Source organism: Trachurus japonicus, chromosome 5 (assembly GCF_045865225.1).
Source record: "Trachurus japonicus isolate A0001 chromosome 5, Traja_1.0".
Taxonomy (NCBI): domain Eukaryota; kingdom Metazoa; phylum Chordata; class Actinopteri; order Carangiformes; family Carangidae; genus Trachurus; species Trachurus japonicus.
This window is the reverse complement of record NC_140911.1, coordinates 29919496-29941837: the sequence shown is the minus strand read 5'-3', so window position 1 is coordinate 29941837 and position 22342 is coordinate 29919496. Positions and strand designations below refer to the sequence as shown.

The 22342-nt window shown below is 41.6% G+C and overlaps 1 protein-coding gene across 1 annotated transcript in view; it reads left to right on the top strand.

The window, feature by feature from the left end:
- Nucleotides 1–22342, top strand: part of cacna2d2b (calcium channel, voltage-dependent, alpha 2/delta subunit 2b) — a 53408-nt gene that overhangs the window by 18621 nt on the left and 12445 nt on the right. Inside the window, exons 3-13 of the mRNA XM_085777334.1 lie at nucleotides 1297–1413; nucleotides 2114–2173; nucleotides 5616–5660; nucleotides 5848–5983; nucleotides 6092–6223; nucleotides 6332–6389; nucleotides 6490–6540; nucleotides 18277–18376; nucleotides 18480–18641; nucleotides 18735–18845; nucleotides 20551–20629. Of these exons, the coding sequence (XP_085633460.1) occupies nucleotides 1297–1413; nucleotides 2114–2173; nucleotides 5616–5660; nucleotides 5848–5983; nucleotides 6092–6223; nucleotides 6332–6389; nucleotides 6490–6540; nucleotides 18277–18376; nucleotides 18480–18641; nucleotides 18735–18845; nucleotides 20551–20629 (1051 nt within the window). The remainder of the gene's footprint in view (nucleotides 1–1296; nucleotides 1414–2113; nucleotides 2174–5615; nucleotides 5661–5847; nucleotides 5984–6091; nucleotides 6224–6331; nucleotides 6390–6489; nucleotides 6541–18276; nucleotides 18377–18479; nucleotides 18642–18734; nucleotides 18846–20550; nucleotides 20630–22342) is intronic.

Below are 22342 nucleotides of genomic sequence, written 5' to 3'. Positions count from 1 at the left end.
AGAGAGGACCATCTATTAAAAGCCATTTAGAGCCACATATCGTGTTTTAATGCTCCAAGTCAAATATTGTTCAGATTCCTAAGTACTCAATAATGTTCTTGTAGTTCTTCTGCTTCTTGGATTGTATACTTATGTTATTTATTCTGCGTTTTGAAGTTGGAGTGAGAAAAACAGGTCTGTAACCAAAATCTTACAGACATTTACCTCATGCAGCTTTATCTGCTTTCACTGTGGTGTCTATCCCAGATGTCTCCTGATCATCTTAAAGCTCTCTGGTGTAAGGCATCATGAGGAATAATTTGATTAGCCATATTTCAGGTCCTCTGAAGCTAACTGTGATGTGTTTCCATGTGTGGTCTAATTGAACTCCAGGCTGTCTGGAGAAGCGCAGTAACAACATCATCTGGGTGAATCTGGCTCTTTCAGTTTGCAGGAAGCTTTAGACCCAAGGACATGGAGTGTTTTGTCGCAGCCATGGAGTGTAGTCGGATGAATACATTCAAATGGGTTTTAATATAGACAGAAAAAATTGTTATCTATTCAGTTTTTACCTTCATTGGAACATTAAATAGAGCTCAATCTAAAGTGCAATTAACCTCCTCATATTAAATAATGTCACAGGGTTCTACATTTCAACCAGGCAGCAACAAGATTTTTAGTTGGACCACATTCCGGCATCATTATCTCATCTTTTTGAGCAGTTTATCCTTTTTTGTTAAAGAGTTGAAGAAGATTACCTTCACTTCAATACTTTTACATTATGGCCAGAAGAATGTCTGCCACACGGTGTCAGTGTCATTTAGGAATTAAACTCAGTGACGACAAATCCAAAGACAACTGACATTGTGTGTGGATAGGTTACATGAAAGGAGCCATATTTAGATTTGAACATACAAACACAACAACCCACTGTTCCCCTGTGTTGGTATTTAAATATAAAAAGGATTTGCTTTTGCAAATTCATGAGCCTGGAATAACAAGGTCTGTGTCTAATTCAGGAGCGCTCTCTGAGAGGCTGCAATTCATCACATCTTCCACTCAAGTGCCTCTTGCTTTCATTTTTTTTTTTTTTTTACAAAACGCAGACCTACAGTACCAAATAACATCGCTCAACCGCTGCCCGTAACGTTCAGCAGCATTAATGGCCACGCAGCTTTGTGCCAAGTCAGCGTAGACAATAAAAGTCATAGGTTACAATTTATCAATAGAAAAACATGAGGTCAGCAGAAACAGAATGCCTGTGCAGCTGTTATTGCTCTTATGCTTCTTATGACACTGTCCATTAAAAATGTTCAGATATACAATGAAGAAAGAAGACGATTCAGTCTGGTGAAGAATCAGCCCCGGAAGATTGTGGAGAAGGTGGCCTCGGATATAGAGAAGCTGCTGGCTAAGAAGCGCAAAGCCCTTGATGTAAGTATATACGTATACTGTATTTTTTTCCTGATGAATATGAAACTGTGTTGTATTAATGTGACTGTGCTGTTCTACTGGATGTGCTGCTTATTTTATAATGCTTCTTTAATGCGAGTGAGGGGATTTCTCTCGACTGAATTGTAGCATGGAGTGATAAAGTTTGAATAATTCCATTCAATAACAGTGACAGATTACCTGTACATTTATACATTATTTTATTTTTTGGCACAAAAACATTGGGAAAGAGCTTCTGCTCTGTAGGAGATCTATTCAGTGATGATCAGAATTTGAATAGTTTGCTCTTTGGGAAGCTCTGGATGAGTTTGCTGACAAAGCAACTTTCAACTTTCTTGCAATACTCACATTTAAAGTTTGGTGAATTTAAACATCCATTTACAGCAATTCATGCTGCTTCTTATCGTTATTTCCTCGCACAAACAGATGCAACTCCACTCAGTTCTAAACTGAGTGGATACAGGGTCTGCAGTACAGAAGCAACAACTTTACACTGTCAGGAGGACAGCTCTCCTCATGTTGTCAGAGCAGCACTACAAAAAAATCAGATTAAATGCAGAGAATGTGAAATGTAAATAGCAGTAAGTAAACCCAGGTCTGTCCCAGTAGTGACACTGTAATACTCTGTGGGTTCCTCTCAGTAATCTGTCCCCTCTAATGATTCTCTCTGTTGAACATTTAGAGGTTAGCCAGTGAAGCAGAGCGGCTCCAGAGAGAGCATCTGTGGCAGGATGGGATCAAGGTAAGACCTGAGAACTGTGCATAGACTTCAAACTTCAAACTTTATTTATATATATATCACTTCATACATATACAACATTTACCTGACCCCTCCCATCGCACGTGCACATATACACACAATCACTCAGGCATGCACACACAGCTGTGAACACAAGCTTTTTGAGATCTGGCTGGGCACTGAGGATCAGGGTGAGGAAGGCAGAGCGGTCCACACCGGGAAGTATCCCAGGCCAAGACCATTAGCACTCCCCTCCCCCTTCCCCTTCAGGCTGCACTTGAAAATAAGAATTTTGTTCTTAATTTGCTCGCCTGGTTAAATAAAGGTTAAATAAAACCACAAGGGGTGGTGCCACAGGGAGCACCCTGACCCGAACAGACAGTGGAGACCACACCGCGGCCGTTAAGCCAAGGTGCAGTGCCCCTCTTGGCAGTCCAGGCTCAGCTCCCGCTGTGGAGGCCCCCCCATGAGGAAAACACTGGAGCTAGAAGCCAAAAGAAATAGATAGATAGACAGGATGTAATTAACACTGAAAGTAGTTAAAAGCAACACTGGATTTCAATCTAGGAGCCTGAAAATTACAGATCTTTTTGTCAATTCTCACATTTTGGGGGCGGGAAGGCAAGACAAACACCCAAATATATGTTAAAGAGCCTTCAAATGTGATATTTCCATAATATGTCCACTTTAATTTTCTTACCAAATTCTGTAGTAGAATAATTTTAGAATAAAGACATAGATCATATTCTGTAACTTCGGATGCACATTCAGAGCAGATGGCGTTGTCTGTGAGCGCTGTGGCTGTGAAGGCGACGACCTGAGACTGACGGAACATTTCCAGCAGTCAGCTGAGCAGCCCCCTCAGCGACGGACAGGGTGTAACAGATGACTGAGTGCACTCAGCCTTGCGGTTCCGTTTGAGTCCTACGCACACTGGCATTCCACTTTTCCACTCGGTCTACCTCACACACCCGACAAAATGAGACAAGGTTAACCTCATCCTCTCACACGGCCTCTCACATCCCTCTCTAAGGCACTGCAGCCCCCCACCACTCCCCTCTCTCTCATTTTAGAGGAGTACACTTGTGGTTTTTCATGTTTTATCATATTCTTTCTTCATCTCACTGTTGATCATGCTGTGATCTGTTGGTTTTAATTCTTTTCTATGTACTTTTTCAATGTGTCTCCACATGACATACCTCAATTAGAAACCAAATCAGAACATGATGATTACAATTAGATTGTTTTGTCAATTGCTGCTTCTCAGGGTAAGAATGAACTCTCAGTTAAAACATCTCTTGCAGAATAAAGCAATACATGTCATCATGTTAAAACAGTTGAAACGTTTGTCAGAAGACTGGAGCGGTTCTCACGGGCTCAGATCTAAAGAAACGTGAGTTCTCAAGAGAAATTCTCAGGCAGGATTAGAAATGTCACGTCTCTGGACTGACTGATACGGAGCATTGGCTGATAATGTCTGCATGTGTCGGAGCTGTAGTCTGCTGAGAGCCAGGACCCAGATCTGTTTGAGTAACGGCAAAAAGTCAAACAGCAGACAGAGGGGAGAGTTGTCATGTTTGTTTGAATTGTAATGTAGGTTAAGGTCCTCTTTGGAGATATGATTTCATAATCAGACCGGGCCAGAAATAGAAACATTTCAGCCTTTGAATAGATGTCACGCTTGTTCTGAAGTATGTTGAATCTCTACAAAAACTAAGACTAACAGATGGCGCTGCTCTGCCTGCGCCCTGCAGCCTGTCTACTGAATCATAATGTGACAGTGTGGAGTAGAAAACAATGGCAAACATTTGGTGCTTACAGCTTTGCAAATGGGGCGATTTGCTGCTTTCTGCTATTTTGAATCATTATGTTCTTATGTCACCATGGTACATTGCACACGGGACATTATGTCATCACACTGGCATCTGTTACTCCTCACAGTAGAAACTTCAGACTTGCAGTGACGGGTGGATGATTAGACTTTGGAGCACCTTTTCTATCAATTAGCATATTGAAGGGATAGTTGAAGTGAGGTTGTATGAGATACAAATGGCTCCTCAGTTTAATACTATTATGCTGTATAGCAGCATGTCCTCCTGTTAGCCATACCAGCTCATGGTGCTGGACAGAGGTACAGGAGATAAACAGCTGTGAACAGCCTCAAACTAACAGTGCATGTTTGCTGGCTACAAGAAGTCCCATTTCAAAATAATACACTAGTTTAAGTGTACGCTATATACAAATTATTTACAGTGCATCAGCTGGCATTACTCCGCCTCTTCCACAAACTGCGAAAGAAAGAGTCTGACCCGAACAGCTGATAAGCAAGAGTGGTAGAGTGCGTTGTGCAGCCTGTCTGCGCAGAGGAACTCTGAGTAAGTTGGTTAGTTCCAGATAAAATTGTATTTTTCCAACCGGTTGATCCACCTTAATAAATTTGCATAGAGCGTACACTTACACTGGTTTTATTATTATTTTCTTGGGACTTTCTTGGGACTTCTTCTAGGCTACTAGGCAGCAAAACACACTGTTAGTTTGGTTACATTTACCGCCGTTTATCTCCTTTATCTCTGTCCAGCACCATGAGCTGGTATGGCTAACTGGAGGAGAGCAGAGAGCTGTCTACTGCACATTTTATACTTAGGAGTCATTTGTATTTTATACAGCCACACTTCAAAAAAACTGAACTATCCCTTTAAGACAGCATGGAATTGCTGCAGAACTTGAAGCTGATGAGTAATATGTGGTCTGTAAAATAAAACATTTTGTTGTGAAAAATTGAATAAGCCAATTGCTCATTCTAGAAGCATGAATTTACATATTAGTCAGATTAAAATTATATCGCAAAATTTCTATTCTATTAGCATTTTTTATTTATTGGTGCTCTAAGTTGCATCTCGGGGTCACTGGTTGTTTCGGGTCTTGTGTCAGTCTTTCAAATTGTTTTAACTCTTAACTTTGACCAATATAAAGTCAGAAACGTTTGAGCAAAGGTTTGTTTCCACACTGCAGCAATTTTCTGCTGTTATTTCTGGACTTGATGCTGTTTTAATCCACTACTTCCTGGTTACAGATTTGACTGATTGGATCACTGTCCTTTGATGAACTGTCACATTTGACATCCGTAAAAATCAATATAAAATGCATTTCGTAATTGGATTTTTCCAGGCAAAACCTCCACATTCCTTTAATCCATCATAGACTAACAACAATTAATTTCAATACATCTTCATATGTATTAAGCCTGGTTGCAAAGTTGTAGTATGTCCATATTGGAAATGAAACAAGTAAAACAAATGTAGATTTGGGGATTGATAGAGAAGACTGTTATAATAATCAATCCAAATAAACTTGTGTGACTAGTAGGTGAAGTGACCTACATATGAGTGATTATATGTCCTCATATTGTTTCATGGTTGTCATATCTGTGTCTGTTTTCCTCCAGGAGCTGGACATGGCTTATTATGACTCCAAGGCTGAGCTGGATTATGTGAGTAAGGGACAAATAACCTGATTCCTCTGCTTCTTTATGCTCATTTAGATTTTCCGGCAGAAGGAAGATTTTTTAAATGTTATTAATGTTATTAAAATGTTTGATTGAAATGTATTTTTAATAGGCAAAGGGTATTTTAAGGCAATGGAATCCATGTGAGCTGGTCTCTCTTGTTATCCTGCAGTATTCCATGGATGGAGAAGGAGAAGTGGAAAACCCTTCACATATCAAGCTGGAGTTTGTTTATGATGCAAACTTCAAAAACAACGTCAACTATTCATACACAGCTGTTCAGATCCCTACAGATATTTACAAAGGAGGCAAGTGGATCTCTTCGTGTGTCCTTATACTGTATATCTCACTGCAGCTTGTGATGATATGACACGCTTGGTTTTTATTGTTAATGTCTGTCATGTGTGTCCCTTCAGCTCCAGTCATCCTGAATGAGCTGAACTGGACACAGGCGCTGGAGAAAGTCTTCATGGAGAACAGCCGGGAGGATCCGTCACTGCTGTGGCAGGCGTTCGGTAGTGCGACGGGAGTGACCCGCTACTATCCAGGCAGGTTTCAATGGAGAGATACTATGAAGAGTGACCTAAGTGTCTACGTGAAGTCTAATTCAAATTGATATAAATGGCATGAGGGAAACATTTTCTTCTCTCTCGCAGCGACACCGTGGAAAGCCCCTGATAAGATCGACCTGTATGATGTCAGGAGGAGACCCTGGTACAGTGAGCCGCTGCTCTGTGTCTTTATTTTGTCTTTTCACTTCTGCAGTCCATTCTCTGGGCTGACACCGTCTCTCCTCTCTTTCCCTTTGTCACAGGTACATCCAGGGAGCCTCATCCCCTAAAGATATGGTCATTCTTGTGGACGTGTAAGTAGTCAATGTTTCAGAAACAGAAGTTGGCTATTGTCTTGTCCTTAGTAATTTCCTTACATGTGGATATACTGAGTATTTGGAGTAGATCACCACACCCACGACTAGCGTATGCCAAGGTGCCAGAAAACAATGAATTAGTGTACAAGAAAGGAGAGTATCTGCACACTTGGATCAGATGCAAGTTGCATCTGATCCAAGTGTGCAGATACTCTCCTTTGATGTTGGACATAGGGTTGTGCGATACTTCATAATCTGGAATTGATCCAATACCAACTAAATTCAGGACCAGTATCCTGCTGCTGATACTTTTTCGACTCTGCTAGGCTGCTTTGTCTCTGGGCTTGGGGTTTTTTTTGTTGAAGTTTTGTTTTTCTTTGTCGTGATTTTTCATGTACCTATTTGAATACATTTGTGATGTTTCCACAATAGCGAACAGCTTTCTCGCTCATATTCTTGCAAATATTGACGTCCACAACATTTTCACTGACATTTGTAAAATAGGTCCACATGGCGCTTCTCTTACTCTCTGACATAATTAGTGTTGTTCTGTCTGTCTGATTGGTTGGCGCCTGTTGTCAGGGTGTGCGTAGCTGTGCATACACACGACATGTTTGTTCATGTGACACGGGTCACAGCACTGACAGCAGCAGCAGTGAAGGGAGAAGTAGTATGCAGATTTACGACAACAGCACGTTGTTTGTACACATAGTTCTGGGTAACACTTTATAATAAGTATACACTATTAAGCTAGCCTGACAAGCCAGACTATATCACTAAAATGTCTAGTCTGGAAACGACCGGTAGACCTCGGCTCAATCCAGGGGGCAGGATGAAGGCTGTCTTTCAAACTGCCTCTGCACCAATAGGGTAGCGCTATGACTAATCAGATCAAAGAGCAGGATGACGTTAGCCTGACAAGCCAATTAAAATGTATCCCGCCATCGCATTAAGCCCGCCCAACGACTCTCAGAGACAGATAGAGTGCTGTGATTGGTGAACACAATCGGTGTTCGAGACTCAAAAAGTTCCTATGGCTCGTTTCTAGACCCACCTACGGAGCAAATATATTTGCTGCCGCTAGGGTGCGTCTAGATTTCTAGGCTACTATTAAGCATTAGTTAAAGGGACAACGAGGAGTTTCTTTTTCGTTGTTAATGGCTCCATTTTCGATAAATATATCGTTTTGTCTCTATCGTTATTTTGTTATTATTAGTGGTGGTGGAAATGCTGGTCGAGCCGACCAGCGTTTCTTTACTTTCGGTTTCGCAGACACTCATGAGCAGGGTTGCCAACTTTTGGTCCTGGGCTGGAGTGAGATTCTGTTGGTCTGTTAGCGCGGGGGGGGGGGGCTGTCTATAATAATAATAATAATAATAATAATAATAATAATAATAATAATAATAGTTATGTTTATTGTAGTTTTTCTCTCTGTCTCTCTCTCTCTCACACACACACACACACACACATTATACCTGCAAACTGAGTAGGCTAGAGGTGTAATAGGTGACAAAATATATCCCTCTAGGGGGGTCTGGGGGCACCCCCCCAGGAAAAAATTGTGATTTTAACATGTATTTGAAGCATTCTGGTGTACTCTGAGAAGAAAATAAAGGGAAAACACAACATTTGCTTCAGATAACAGGGGAAAAAAAGCAGATCGGTGGTTCCTATCATTGTATGGCTGGAGTGTATGAAACTGGTCTAGTGGGGAGCTGTGGCTTTTGGCCTGGACCAGCCCAGAGCGATAGATATAACAGAGTGGCGACACTCCCATAGGACTCCGTTGTAAAAAATGGCGGGCCGACTTCCGGGTCATGGAGCCCTCAATAGTTCCAAACATTCCTCCCGCGGCGCTGGACCACGTCTGTTTCTATGGCTGCACAGCAAGAAACTACTGAGCTATGTTGACGAAATACCGACCAACTTTAAGTTATAAAGTGGTAATAATCTTTCCCAAGTACAGTAACCATGTTGACTTAACAAAATAAAAATTATTAGACTGATCGGTTCATTGAAAAACATTTATTTATTTACGTAACTGTGGTGATTTCAGTCCGTAGCCCAGAAGCAGCCCTGCTCACTTTTCATTCAAACAAACTAATGCCACTGCCACAGTTGTTAAATTTCATCAATGAGACCAACATTAATCTCTTCAAAATAATTTAACAAGCCAGCGGTAAACCTCTAAAAGCATGCGGATACGTTACTTGGCTCGTTTTCTCCGACGGGAGGACGGAGGGTCGGCCCCGGCAGATCAGCTCAGTAGAGCGGCTGCTGCTGCTGTGACAGCCGCTGCCCCTGGTCCCCGGTCGGGGCTCACACAGACTCTGCACTTCTCCCAGAACAAACATCGGTGCAAGTTCCTAACAAACGTTATGAACTGACCACAGACTCCGGATTAAACGGTGACTTTCTTGCATGAAAAAAATATTAAAACTGTGACGTGTTGACAGCGCTAAAGCCAGGTTTTGGCAGCTTTACTGCTGTGGCTCGGTTGCCGCAAAATGGCGATATCGATGCTAATTTCTGTTAGCCCGTCTATGAGGTTTTGCATTATACGTTAGCATTAAGCTAGCGGGCTTTATATTTAGGTGATACTGGCTGTGTGTGTGTGTTTTGAACGTTGTTTCAAACTGTGTGGGTTTGATTGAACATCTTTTATGCTTAAATATATATATTCCCGCTTAATATATGGCTTTACTCCTCTTCTTATGCCATTTTTACTGTAGGGCAGGCTAATCTTCACTTTAGAGTGACAAATAAAACCTTGAAGCAAGAAGATTTTGCCTTTTGTTTGAAAACTGACATTGATGTACATACAGTAATTCAGTAACAGTTGTAAATATACCTTTGTACGGTTTATTTTTTAATATTTACCGTCCAAAAGCAAGCTCAGTGCTGTCTGTCCCATAGCAGAACATGACAGCGGCAGCCTCGTTTGGAACTATTGGGAGCTACATGAACCACGTGACCGCGCTGGCGGCGACATCAAAGGCTGTCGCCACTCTGTTATATCTATCGCTCTGGACCAGCCTATTGATCCTATTAATATATGAAAGGACAGAACAGACATGTCCTGTGATTTTCAGTCTTCTACTACAGCCTGATGATACAAGTCAGGTCCTGAAATGTGTGTTTCTCTTCTGTAATAAACATTATATTAAACACCCATTCGGAGTTTGCAGGTATGGCCCACGTGCATGCATGCGCAGTTGCGCACACACGTACACACAGACGTACACACACACACACACACACACACACACACACACGCACACGCACACACACACACACACACACACACACACACACACACACACACACACACACACACACACACCTGTTGCTGCGCTGTCTCTCTCTCCTCTGCTCTCTGCACTGAGCTGCCTGGCTGTACTTTTGTGCTACCCAGTCTGCATCTTGATTTTATAGTTTTCAACGGACTGGCCCAACCAGCCCGACCGCAGGCGTCAGTTCGAGCCGCGTTCAGTCCGACAACATAACTCGGTCAGGTCAGGTTGTGTCTCGGGCTTCGCTCTCTCCCTCTTTTTTTTGGCCATCGGATTCGGACCAAGTCGGGTCCAGGCTTCAGCACCGTGCCGCTGTTGGTGGGGGGGGGGTCGCTGATTGACAACTCCCCGTCCTACTGTGCTGTGCTTGAGCAGCCGTCCAATCGACACGCGGATAAGCATCGCGCACACCAATCAGAGAGCCTATTGATGAGTGCCAAAGCTTGCTTTAATTTTTTTTTTTTTTTTTTCCAAATCGCTTGATTTTGGCGTGAGAATTGTTTGAGTGGCGTGAGAGCGTGAGACAGGACCTAAAAGCGTGTGACACACGCCAGATGCGTGAGAGTTGGCAACCCTGTCATGAGAATAACGCCGCCGTATTGCCGTTTATGGTCGGAACTACGACGGTACTGTATCTGATCGTCTTCGAACCTCTGACTTTAATTCTTGATGGATGAAAACTTGAGTCCGTCTTGCGCCAGTCGAAGAATAAATGTAGTGTGAAAACTAGGGCTGACCCGATTATCATATTTTGGTAATCGAAGCTTCGCGGACATAAAATCGATTTTAATCAAACACTGCATATCTCCAAAATCAGGCAGGTTTCCAGGATGCCAAGTAGCCTATTCATTGTAATGTAAAAAGTGCCGATGAGAACCGGTGTCAAAAAGGAAAAAAGGAAGAAAAAAAACCAATCGATCACGGACTTCATGATCGATTTTCCACGGCAACGAACGAAGCTTCGAAGCTTTGAAGCTTCAATTTTTTTGGGTCAGTCCTAGTGAAAACGCTTCGCTTTTCCAAAACTCCTCGTTGTCCCTTTAAAGCGGAACTATGCAGGATTTGGGCTGTAATTATTGTGGCTCAGAGTCACTGTGATGGTTGAGTGACCTGTTATGAAGTGAATGGGGTCTAGGCCAATGCGCTCACCCCCCCCACTGGCTGAAAACCGCACTTGCAAGATCAGTCGTCCGTCTCGGTGTTACAAATCTCGTCAATGGATAGAAGTATCGCGAGAAACTGCCTTACGGCAGTACGAGATAAGACCGCACATGACGTCATGCATGTCACGAATCGTGATTGGTTTGAGTTCGGAAAGTCGGAGGAAACCATGGAAACATGAAATGTTTACTGATGAAGTTCAGCTTGTGGCTAACGGGGAGCTAATGCTAACACAGATACACACACCATGGGTCTTTATAAGATAATGTAATACATCATGACACACACACACACCTTCGCGTTTTGGAACCTTTATTCCTGTGTGTGTATGTCTGTGTCTTTGTGTCTTTGTGCCTGTGTGTGGCTGTATTAGCGTTAGCGCCGTGTTAGCGTTAGCTCCGTGTTAGCATAGCGTTAGCTCCGTGTTAGCGTCCCTGCTGAAAAATCCGGTAGAATACCATTAGAAAAAACCATTAGGAACCATTAGGTTCCTAATGGTCTAATGGGAATTGGAACCTCCATTAGGAACCATTAGGAAAACCATTAGGATATAAAACCATTAGGAACCATTAGGATATAAAACCATTAGGAACCATTAGGATATAAAACCATTAGGAAATAAACCATTAGGAACCATTAGGATATAAAACCATTAGAAACCTACTGGTCCCATTAGAATGTAATACCATTAGAAAGCTACTGGTTCCATTAGGAGCTAAAACCATTAGAAAACTGGTCCCATTAGGATCTAAAACTATTAGAAAAATGTTGAGAAACCTACTCCTGCAACAGAAATTATAGCAGAGTCCTAACACTGGGCACCAGAGACATGTCTATACATATGTGTAATTGTGTATGTATTCGGATATTTTCCCCTCCGAATTGGGAACAGGACATATGGGGCGTGACAACTCGTTGCAGTTTGTGATTTTAATTACATCTTTTCAGAACATGAACCATCAAACCATCATGAAGCAAGTAAAAACCTTAAAACATATTGAACATAAAGAGACAAACATGGGAGAGAGACAGGGACACGGGAAGTGGGGTGTAGACAGCAGGACCCCCACTAAAAAAACCTTCCAGCGTCCCTGGAGGGAGATGAAGTCAAGGGTCTGCAGGGATAGCAGTTTACTCCAAGTGCTGAGAGTCTTTTGGTTTTCCCTGGAGAGGAAAAGAAAAAGACAAAAATATTCATATTTTAGTCAAAGTCTGACTTTCAAGAAAAAGGAATTTCAAGAACATTTCAAGACTTAAAGAGGGAGATTTTGCTCCAGTACAAAGCGAGGGACTGCAGGTCCAAATCTTGTTGAATATAATTCAAGCTGCAAAACTGAGTTATGTTGTATTTTTATGTGCCATGACAAATAAACATTCTAGTCTCAGGGGTGCAAACTCATCAGGGGTAAAAAAGGTGAGAAGATACCGACCCCCTGGGGGGGTCCGGGGGTATGCTCCCCCGGGAATAAAAAAACAAAACAAAACAACTTTAAAGGTGAATTTACAGTCAATTTTAGCATGAGACTAGGGTCCAGATTTACTCAGGTTTGCACAGCTTTTGCTCCTGTTAAACCTGCACAATCTGTCTCTCTGTGTTTGGTTTTGAAACATGTGAAGGGAGAAACATTTATTTATTGATGTAATGTGTTTTCTGTACGTAGGCTATGCTCCGAGGCAGCGCTACTCTTTCTGTCCAATAACACACACGAAGCTTAAAAATGCCATAGGCTACATAAAACATATTAAGCGGCAATATGTATTTAAAAGATGTTCAAGTAAACGGTTTGGTTCACGGTTTTGTGGTCATGGTTTTCGGTTCGGTTTGGTATACTTTGATCGTTGGGAAAATCAATCATGTCTTGTATATTCAGGTTAAAACTGAAAGAATGAGGCAGTCTGACATCTGATCCATCATTGTGACAGTCTGAGGTTAAAAGTAAGATTCTGGCTGCAAGAGAGGAGACATTGATAGTTCCAACATGTTTTAATTTATTGGGCAAAGAAAGTTATCTAACAAATGCTAAGAACAATTAGATATTCACTGAAATATATAACCTAAATTTATTAATTGTGGTTCTTACAAAAATGATATCTTATAAAATATAAAAGCTAAAATGTCTCTTAAAGCTCTGCCCTTAGTGCACACAAAATAATATAACTTTAGCCTACTACTTTTACAACCACATTATTTACCAGCAACATGAAGTGAAACAGAGGCAGAGGAGTCCTGCCACAGTCAGTCAACCACCTCCTCCTCCTGCTGCTGCTGCTCCTGCTGCTGCACAGGTCGCGCTGGAGTGCTAATAAATGCTAAACGCGCTAATCGCTAATTGGTCGCGATTCTTCTTCTTGTTTACCCATAGCAGCCATGCTACAGGGCAGATTCAATCTTAGCACAGGCATGTTTTGATGTAGCATGTGCGACATATAAGTCGCGTTAGTTTGTATGAAACGTGAAGCTTCAGGTGTGTATTGCTGGACAGAAGAGCAGCGCTGCCACCACTTGTTTTCATCCAGATAAGGTGCACGCGCCTTAAAGAGACAGGTGCATTGCCTCGCCTCGCCGCGAATTTCACCGAAAGGTGACAAGTTTGCACCCCTGTAGTCTGCATCCCATCTATCACTTTAAGATACGTTTTCACTTACCATAGTTGGTGTCCTTAGTGTCTGGGTGCATCTTCCAGTACTGGCTATGCTAGACCTTCACGTAAGCCTCAATGGAGAATGGGTCCTCGCCACGAACGCTTGATGCCTTATGAGAGTTTTGAGAGAGAGGGGGGGGGGTGTGTTTAGAAATACACATCTGACTTGTCTGATGTGCACCACTGACTTTGGACATGTTTCTCTGGCTGGTTCTTGCAGGTTCTAACTTTTGAATTTAAAGCTTCCTTAAAAACCTATCAACATAACTCAGGAAAGCTCTGAAAGCATCATACACACGTACATACTCACCTTGATGTAACTGGCTCCTTGAGATTGTTGATGAATTAACTGAATTTGATCTGCTATTTTCAATGATCCTTGAAATGGGCACCATGGTGTCTGCGAGGCCTCACTCAACTGTTACACCATCCGCATCATTATCTGAAAAAAGTAAACAGAGGGAAATGAAATGGCTGCACACTTGACAAGGAAAGCAGTCAAGATAAACTCAGATAATTTAACTTAACTAGGGAGATATTTCTAGCTTGTCCCTAACCCAAAGCATGTCTTAGCTGTGATAAATAAAATTCAATAACATTCAGTGTTTCCTCCATCATATAGATCAACAGTTTGAGAAGCTATAGCCCATGTCAAAAATAATAACACAGTTCAACATTGGACGATCTAACTGTTAGGCTAACCTCCAGCTGATACAGAGCACACTCATCTGGCGCTGATCAGCCGTTGCAGCGCAGGTGTGTTTTATAACAGCAAAAAAATAAAAATAAATTAAAAAGTCGATGTTTTTACCTCATCGGTTAAGGAGCGTTGGTAATTGGTCATAAAAAAAGGTGCATCTAACTTCACTCTCTCTCTCACACACACACACACACACTCCACAAAGCTGTCTCGCGCGCTGCTGCTATAACCGTTAACAGATAACGGACTTTTTTTTTTTTTTTTTAAATAGAGCCCTTAACGTTAGCCCATTTTACATTAACGTTAGCTGACCATGGCTAGACTTTTAGCACGAATTGACATACTGAGAGCAGGACAAACTTAAAAAAGGCGAGCTACATACACTGCCTCACTTTCTAACAAAGCTATATTGGGTAACGTTAATATTAGCAACGTTAGCGAGCGAGCTACAGGCCCGTTTTGTGTTGCCAGGCATGCTAATGTTAATGCTAATGCTAACGCTAACGTTTTGTCAACGGACATGACACTCCGTTTAAATTTAAGTTTAGCACCGGTACCTCTGAATCTCTGGGCTTCCTCTCCGGTCACCACGCCTGTATCACGCATCCTTTTTCATAGTTCTTCCATCAAAAGGACAGGGAGCTGTTGCTCTGGTTCCTTCTCCTCCAGCCGTTGTCGAAGTGCGAAAATCACCGGAGATCGTTGGGTTTTCAACTGCCTAATCCAAGAGCCAATCACAGTGACGCTGCATGTTCGATGCACCAATCAAAAGTCGAGCTGGCTGAAGTTCCCCAGCAACAGGCTAGCAACAGGCAGAGAGCAACCTCCCTCCCTCTCCCCTAACTATAAATTCACATTTATCTGCGTTTTGCCTGTCAGGTCGCAGATAGTTGAATTTACTCATATTTGACCATGTGTGTGTTGATTTTAATTTTCGTATAGTCAGTATTGAATCAAAATTACAAAATTGACTGGATAATTGTATCAACTTTGCTTCATATTTGCTCAGAAAAATATTTTATATAAGTTAAAATCTAACTTGAATAAATAAAGATAGCAGTACACCTTCAAAATTAAGAGTAAAATAAATCAATAATTTAATTTTATTGTATTGTGTGTATGTTTGTCACCTCCATTAGGTTGTGTTCTTTTCCCTCCTCTTGGATGGATAAGTCATGACATCTGTGTTCCTCCATAACAGAGACCACTACACCCTGTAGTGACCACTAGACCACTGTATAGTGACCATTAGACTGGTATAGAAACACCTGTAGGAACCATTAGACTCCTGTTGGAAACCATTAGACTCCTGTAGGAACCATTAGACTCCTGTAGGAAACCATTAGACTCCGTAGGAACCACTAGTAGGGACCAGTAGGAGATTTAGAATCCCATTAGAAAAACAAACCGAACCATTAGGAAAACATAAGTAACCATTACAAACCATTAGAAACCATCAGGAACCATTAGAAACCCATAGAATATTCCTAATGGTTTCTCAGATTTTTTTCAGCAGGGGTTAGCTCCGTGTTAGCATAGCGTTAGCGTTAGCTCGGTGTTAGCAGGGCTTAGCAAACAGCAGTAAACACAAGCACGTGTAGGGGGGGTGGAGGAGGTGGCGGCGGCGAGTTTTTTTTTTTTTTACGACAGTGACATGTGCCTCCCAGAACTGTGGGGGAGCTCCGGAGAGGGAAAAAAAGAGAAACCAACGAAGGAGCGAGCTATTTCCGGCCGACTTGCATTGTTCTGCTTTAAGCATTAATAAATACTGAATTCTTCATTTATAACTCATAAATTCTCATTAGTATGTAGTTAATTATAAATAAAGTTAGTGCTCATCAATGATGAGTAAAACATTTTTTTAACTGTGTTTATAAACGACATACTAATGAGTATTCATGTGTTATAAATGATGAATTCAGTATTTAATGCTTAACTAATGCTTAATAGTGTGTACTTACTGTATTATATTGTTACCAGAGACGACTTTGTTGTTAGCCAGTTTTGCTGTTTTTACAACAAATCAATAGTATCGATAGTTAGATCGATCCGTCCTCTCTTATTGGACAGATGATTCATGTTACAGCATCACACACATGAGCGACGTCTTTGGGTCCTGCAGCACTGGAGAGAGATGCTTTACTAAAGTTGTCGTGGAAACACAGCTGTGCACCAAGAACCAACTCTGCTGCTCATCCTGTTATCATTCAGACACAAGAACAAAAGAATGTTGTAGTTTGATCTGATGAAACATCCCAGCATTTAGTGGAAACACAGTTTGATGTGACATGAGTTTTCTATTTATTCTCAGCTCATTCACAACTCTCTTCTGTAGCATTAAATATAGTGGATACACACTTAGTGAGTGTGTTCAGACCGTTGACAATGTTCAAGTGCAGCCGTATGTTGTCGTCACTGTTCTGTTCTGGCCCCAGGTTTACAATTCATTGTGTTGATGAAGGGTTTTTCATTGGCTCCTTTTCACGGGTTAATCCTATTATTGAGGCGGATGAGCACCACAGGAGAGAAACCCTCACAAATGAACTTTCATCAGCATGAAACAACCAGCCACGTACTCAAGTACAAATAGGAAACAACAACTAGGAACTATAAACATTTTCTAACCCTACATGTTGTTTTTACTGTGGTCTCTCTGGATTGTGTTTCACCAACACCGAAGTGATGCTGCTGAGTAAAGTGCGGGCCAAAAACAGAATCCATATGAATTCATTCTCACCGGGGTTTTGTTCTTATCATTTTAACTACGCTGTTGAAAATAGTGTTTCTATTTATACAAACTTCACATCAGTGCCTTTCTCTGTGGACTGTGAAATACAGCAGGGGGGAGTGGAAATACAAACACATGTCTGCTGAAAAGGACATATCACAACTGGTTAATCGCTGCTGCAGGGGAAACTGTGTCTGACTGAACATCTGGAGGTAGCACAGTAAGGTTTTCAGCACCAGCGAGGATGTAGTCAGCCACTTTGGGGGAGAGAGAGAGAGAGAGAGAAAGTGTGCATTGTAATAGAAGAAGTTGCTGTACTTTAAATAGGTCCAGCCTGAATGTATACCCAACAGCATAGCATTTGGTTCTGTGTTCTAGGCTCATGTACTGCACAACCTCTGCTCATCTGGAACATGTGCTGCTGTCATTTCACCATGCATATCTAAACTTTTTTCTCTTGTATCATTAAAGGGATAGTTCACCCAAAATTGAAATTTCACTCATTACAGTATCTACTCACCCTCATGTCGACTAAGGGCTGGGAGAAGTTTTAGAGTCCTCCGTGGCTTCTCTGAGTTACAGGGCGTCTCGGCGTAGCAGTGCATGTCAATATAACGGTTGCAAATGGATACCAACAGTCTTCATAACAAAAAGACACACCAAAAAACATCCAAATACCTCCATGCTGCTCGTATGTAATGTCCGTCTTGTATTGAAGCCCCGAAATGCGAAATTGTCCCGAAAAATTAAATAAGTCTATATTTTAAGCTTGTTTTGTAGCGGAAGCTTCTCGAAGCTCCTCTTCCCGGTTCTTCAAATTTGGACGAACTGGGAAGAGGAGCTTCTGCTACAAACAAGCTTGGAAAATAGACTCTTTTTTTTCGGGACAATTTCGCATTTCGGGGCTTCAATACAAGACGGACATTACATACGAGCAGCATGGAGGTATTTGGATGTTTTTTGGTGTGTCTTTTTGTTATGAAGACAGTTGGTATCCATTTGTAACCGTTATGTGGACATGCACTGCTACGCCGAGACCCCCTGTAACTCAGAGAAGCCACGGATAACTCTGAAACTTCTCCCAGCCCTTAGTCGACACAAGGGTGAGTAGATAATGAGATAATTGAGAAATTTCAATTTTGGGTGAACTATCCCTTTAATCATCATTATATCATTGTGTCTAAGGGTGTGTGTGATGTGTGTCCTCAGGAGCGGCAGCGTCAGTGGACTCACCCTAAAACTGATCAAAGCGTCAGTGATGGAGATGCTGGACACTTTGTCTGACGATGACTATGTCAACGTGGCCAGGGTTAGTATCTACAGTCTGTTCAGATTGTTCTTGCTCTGTCCTACGTGTTTCCTTCATTTTGAAGTCTTTCTTTACATTGTCTTTCTATATCGCCGTGTTTCAGTTCAACGAGAAGGCCGAGGCCGTGGTTCCCTGCTTCAAACATCTAGTCCAGGCCAATGTGCGCAACAAGAAGATCTTCAAAGATGCAGTCCAGCAGATGCAGGCTAAAGGCACCACCGACTACAAATCTGGATTTCATTTTGCCTTCAACCAGCTGCTAAATGTAACATTATGTCATATTGATCAAGATCATGTTGATACCAGTGTCTGCACACACTGTTTACCTGTGTTCTCCCAAATCCTTCTGTCCTTTCAGAAGACAAACGTCCCCCGGGCCAACTGCAATAAAATAATCATGCTGTTCACTGATGGAGGGGAGGACCGAGCTCAGGACATCTTCATGCAATACAACTGGCCCAACAAGACGGTGGGTTTCTCCTCATTCTTCTGATTGGAGTAGTGTTGCCCTGTGACAACTAGGGATGAGTAGAACCGATAGCCACTGGCGCTGTATTTTTAATTAGACCCACAGGTACACGTGTTATTGTCAGTTTTTGTTGTGTGTCACACAGAGCTGCTGATACGACCAGAATTTTTTTTTAAATTGCCTGTTTATTCGGCTGTGGCGATGCGCCTAGTGCAGTGGTTCCCCATTTTTACATCATAAATTTCTGGCGCCCGTCAATCAAGATACTCCAGCTCATTAATTTTTACATGCTGCATTTGATTTGAACTCGATTTATATTCGAGAAAGTGAAAGTATAGAATACAGTTGTTTAAGACTGTGTGTAGTGTTATTAATTACAATTTTGAAAATAATAATAATTAGTTAAAGCAACATTGTGGAGTTTATCAGCCTTAAAATTAGGGGTGGGAGAAAAAATCGATTCACATACATATCGCGATATCTTTTTTGACGATTCTTAAATCGATTTTTTTTTTTTCAAAAATCGATTTTTTATTTTATTTTTTTGAATTTTTTTATTTTATTTTTGAATTTTTTAAATAGCTATTGTGCAATGTGCATTTGTTCGCCTTTTTTACATACAGAGAGTCCAGGTTTTGAAAAGGGTTTAAGTTCACTTTATAATGGAGTATGTTAATTTATAGGCTCCTACAGTATTTGTGTGCAGATAAATGTTAAAAATGCAGACTAAAAATCGAGAGAATCGGCAATATCGTAGAATCGCAATTCAAATCGAATCGCCATCCAAAAAATCGTAGAAGAATCGAATCAGGAGAAAAGCATATCGTCCCAGCCCTACTTAAAATAGTGTTTCCAGACTCATTGCAATGGTAGAAAAATGGTTAATAGGATGAATGGTGCTGCCGCTGCAGCCTGAGCCGGTTTGCGTCGGCTAAAACTGCACTATGTAACTTCCCTGTGCGAGTAGGAACATCGCCCCTCCCCCCTCTGCATAGAGCCGTAGAGTGCGACCTGCCTTACGGCATACATCACACGCTTACCTGACTGTAGCCTAGAGTGAGCCAGCAGCAAAGAAGAGAGCATAGACAGCAGCTAAACAGAAAACAAAGCTATCGAATTCTCTAACCAACGCCATGACTGAACCAGCTAGGAAAGCCAAGAGGTTTCTGTCAGAGGAGGCAAAGAAAAGAAAGAGACAAAGTGATAAAGCAACTCGCGAACTCGTTAGGGCTGCAGCCTTGCGTACTGATCCGTGGAGAGCAATATGAATGGATCACGGATCAACAACGATCCGTTGCACCACTACCTGTCCATTCCTCTGCTCTGGTGTCGGTCAGCTGAACCAGAGCACAGTGGAGGTGGCGCTGCACAGCTGTAGCATGTGTATGTGTTTTATAACATCAGCAGGAAAAAAAGTGATCGACACAAGCTGCTGGTGTTGATACACTGCTGTTTTTATTATAATAATTATGATAGTTTGTTGTTGTTGTTTTTTATATTGGTTATTTTTTTCCTTAGTCTTAGTTGTATTTATATTATTTAAATTAATATTCTGCTCAATTTGGACGTCACAAAATACCTTAAAAATGAAAAGACACAAGTAAGACAAAGTTTTACTGGTTTGCACCGGTATCGGATAAAACCTAAACGATACCCCTCCCTACTGACAACTCATGTTTGACTTGCTCTGTTTGTCACCCCTAAGGTTCGAGTATTCACCTTTTCTGTTGGTCAGCACAACTATGATGTCACACCCTTACAGTGGATTGCATGCACCAATAAAGGTGAGCTGGATTTTCTTTGTCATTTTTGACTTCCTCATATCACTTGTCACTACAGTGCAGCAGCGATGGGCTCATATACACCCTGTCATCAACTCTCCCTGTCAGCTTCCAGAAATGTTCATGTCATAAACTGCATTTTATTTGACAATATTCAGAAAAAGCACAAATCTTCGCACATCCACTTCTCAGGCAGGTGCGTCGGAGGGCGACAATCAAGTCCAAATTAGAAAAAGAAGAGTTCCCGCACACATGGCCAACTTGCAGAATTTATTATGCAACGTTTCGGTACTAGACCTTTTTCAAGCAAAAATATTTGACAATATTGAAAAAAAAATCCCTCATACAGCCTAAATGTACAGTATGAGGGATTTTATGTTTTAATGTAGCAGTTTTGTGTTTTTGTTGTTGCTGACATACAGTATCTGTAATCTGTTCACACCCTATGATTGACTGACATTTCAGTGCTTATTGTTTTTACTTTACTTAATCCAATTTATCTGCTTAAAGCAGAAGTAAGTGGTCCGGCCGTTTTCGCTAATGCTGCGTTCCAGGCAGGCTTTTGAAATCGTAAATTACAGCTTCAAGTCACAACTTACGACTTTGTAGCGTTCCAGGCAACCCACTCGTGTTTTTCCGACCTGTTTTACCGGTGAAAGTCACTATAACGGCCACTCGTAACTTCCGACCAGTGAACTCGTACCAGATCGAACTGGTACCACTTCACGGTCGGAAAAATACGAGTTTCCTTGAATGCACCATAACAGTCCTCGTCGCTACGTCACCACATTCACGGCGTTCCTTGGCTGCACACACAGCCCTGCATGCCGTTCTCTCTCCTCATTGGATAAAAACTGTAGGATACGATAAATGTTTTCTCTTCGGCTCAGAGCAGAGCAGAGGGACTGAGAGACCCGTGTTTCGGTCCAAACACTCTATGTAAGTGATTGCTGTCGGAAGATATAACTATTTAAGACCTATATTAACACAAATATATCACTTACTTCTGCTTTAATTTCCTCTTTCACTGTTTTCTGTAGAGTTTGGATAATTAGTTGATGTTTTCACTCACCGTCTGGAAACTGGAAATGCCCCTTTTATAACATGAAAAGGAGATCCTCACTGGTTTTCACTGGGGTTGCAGGGGCTGCAATTCATTTGCAACAGTAAAAAAAACAAAGAGTCTATAAGAGTCATTACTTTTGTGTCAGTACAACCGAGATTGTTGTAATAAGTTGGATTCTAAATCCCTACTGTGAAGTATCAGCAGTAACTTGAGCACATGTGCTTTTATCTCAGCTGGTAAACTGCCCATCACAGGCTCACTCTGTCAGTCCATACGATGGAAGACTATATAGCTTTATTATTTTATATTGATTAATGGAAGGCATAATGAAAAAAAAAACTCACAAATGTACATACAGTTGTCCTGATAATGGGCCTGTGAGCCTGTGGGTCCAGTCAGTGATGGTTCTGTTTGTGTGCACAGAGCTCAGTTGTGGTTGTGTGCATCAGATTAGCTGTATCTTTACAGAAGAACTTTGTTGTATTTGTCAGGATTGTGGTGAGGATTGTTTGGCAGTGACCTACTGTACTGACAGAGCCAATCCTGAAGGAGCTGCACTCTGTTCATACAGAGCTGTTCTGGATTTGCATTATTCTGACTCAAATGGTGGATTTAAGTTTCATTTCAGCATCTTGGAAGACTATTTATGT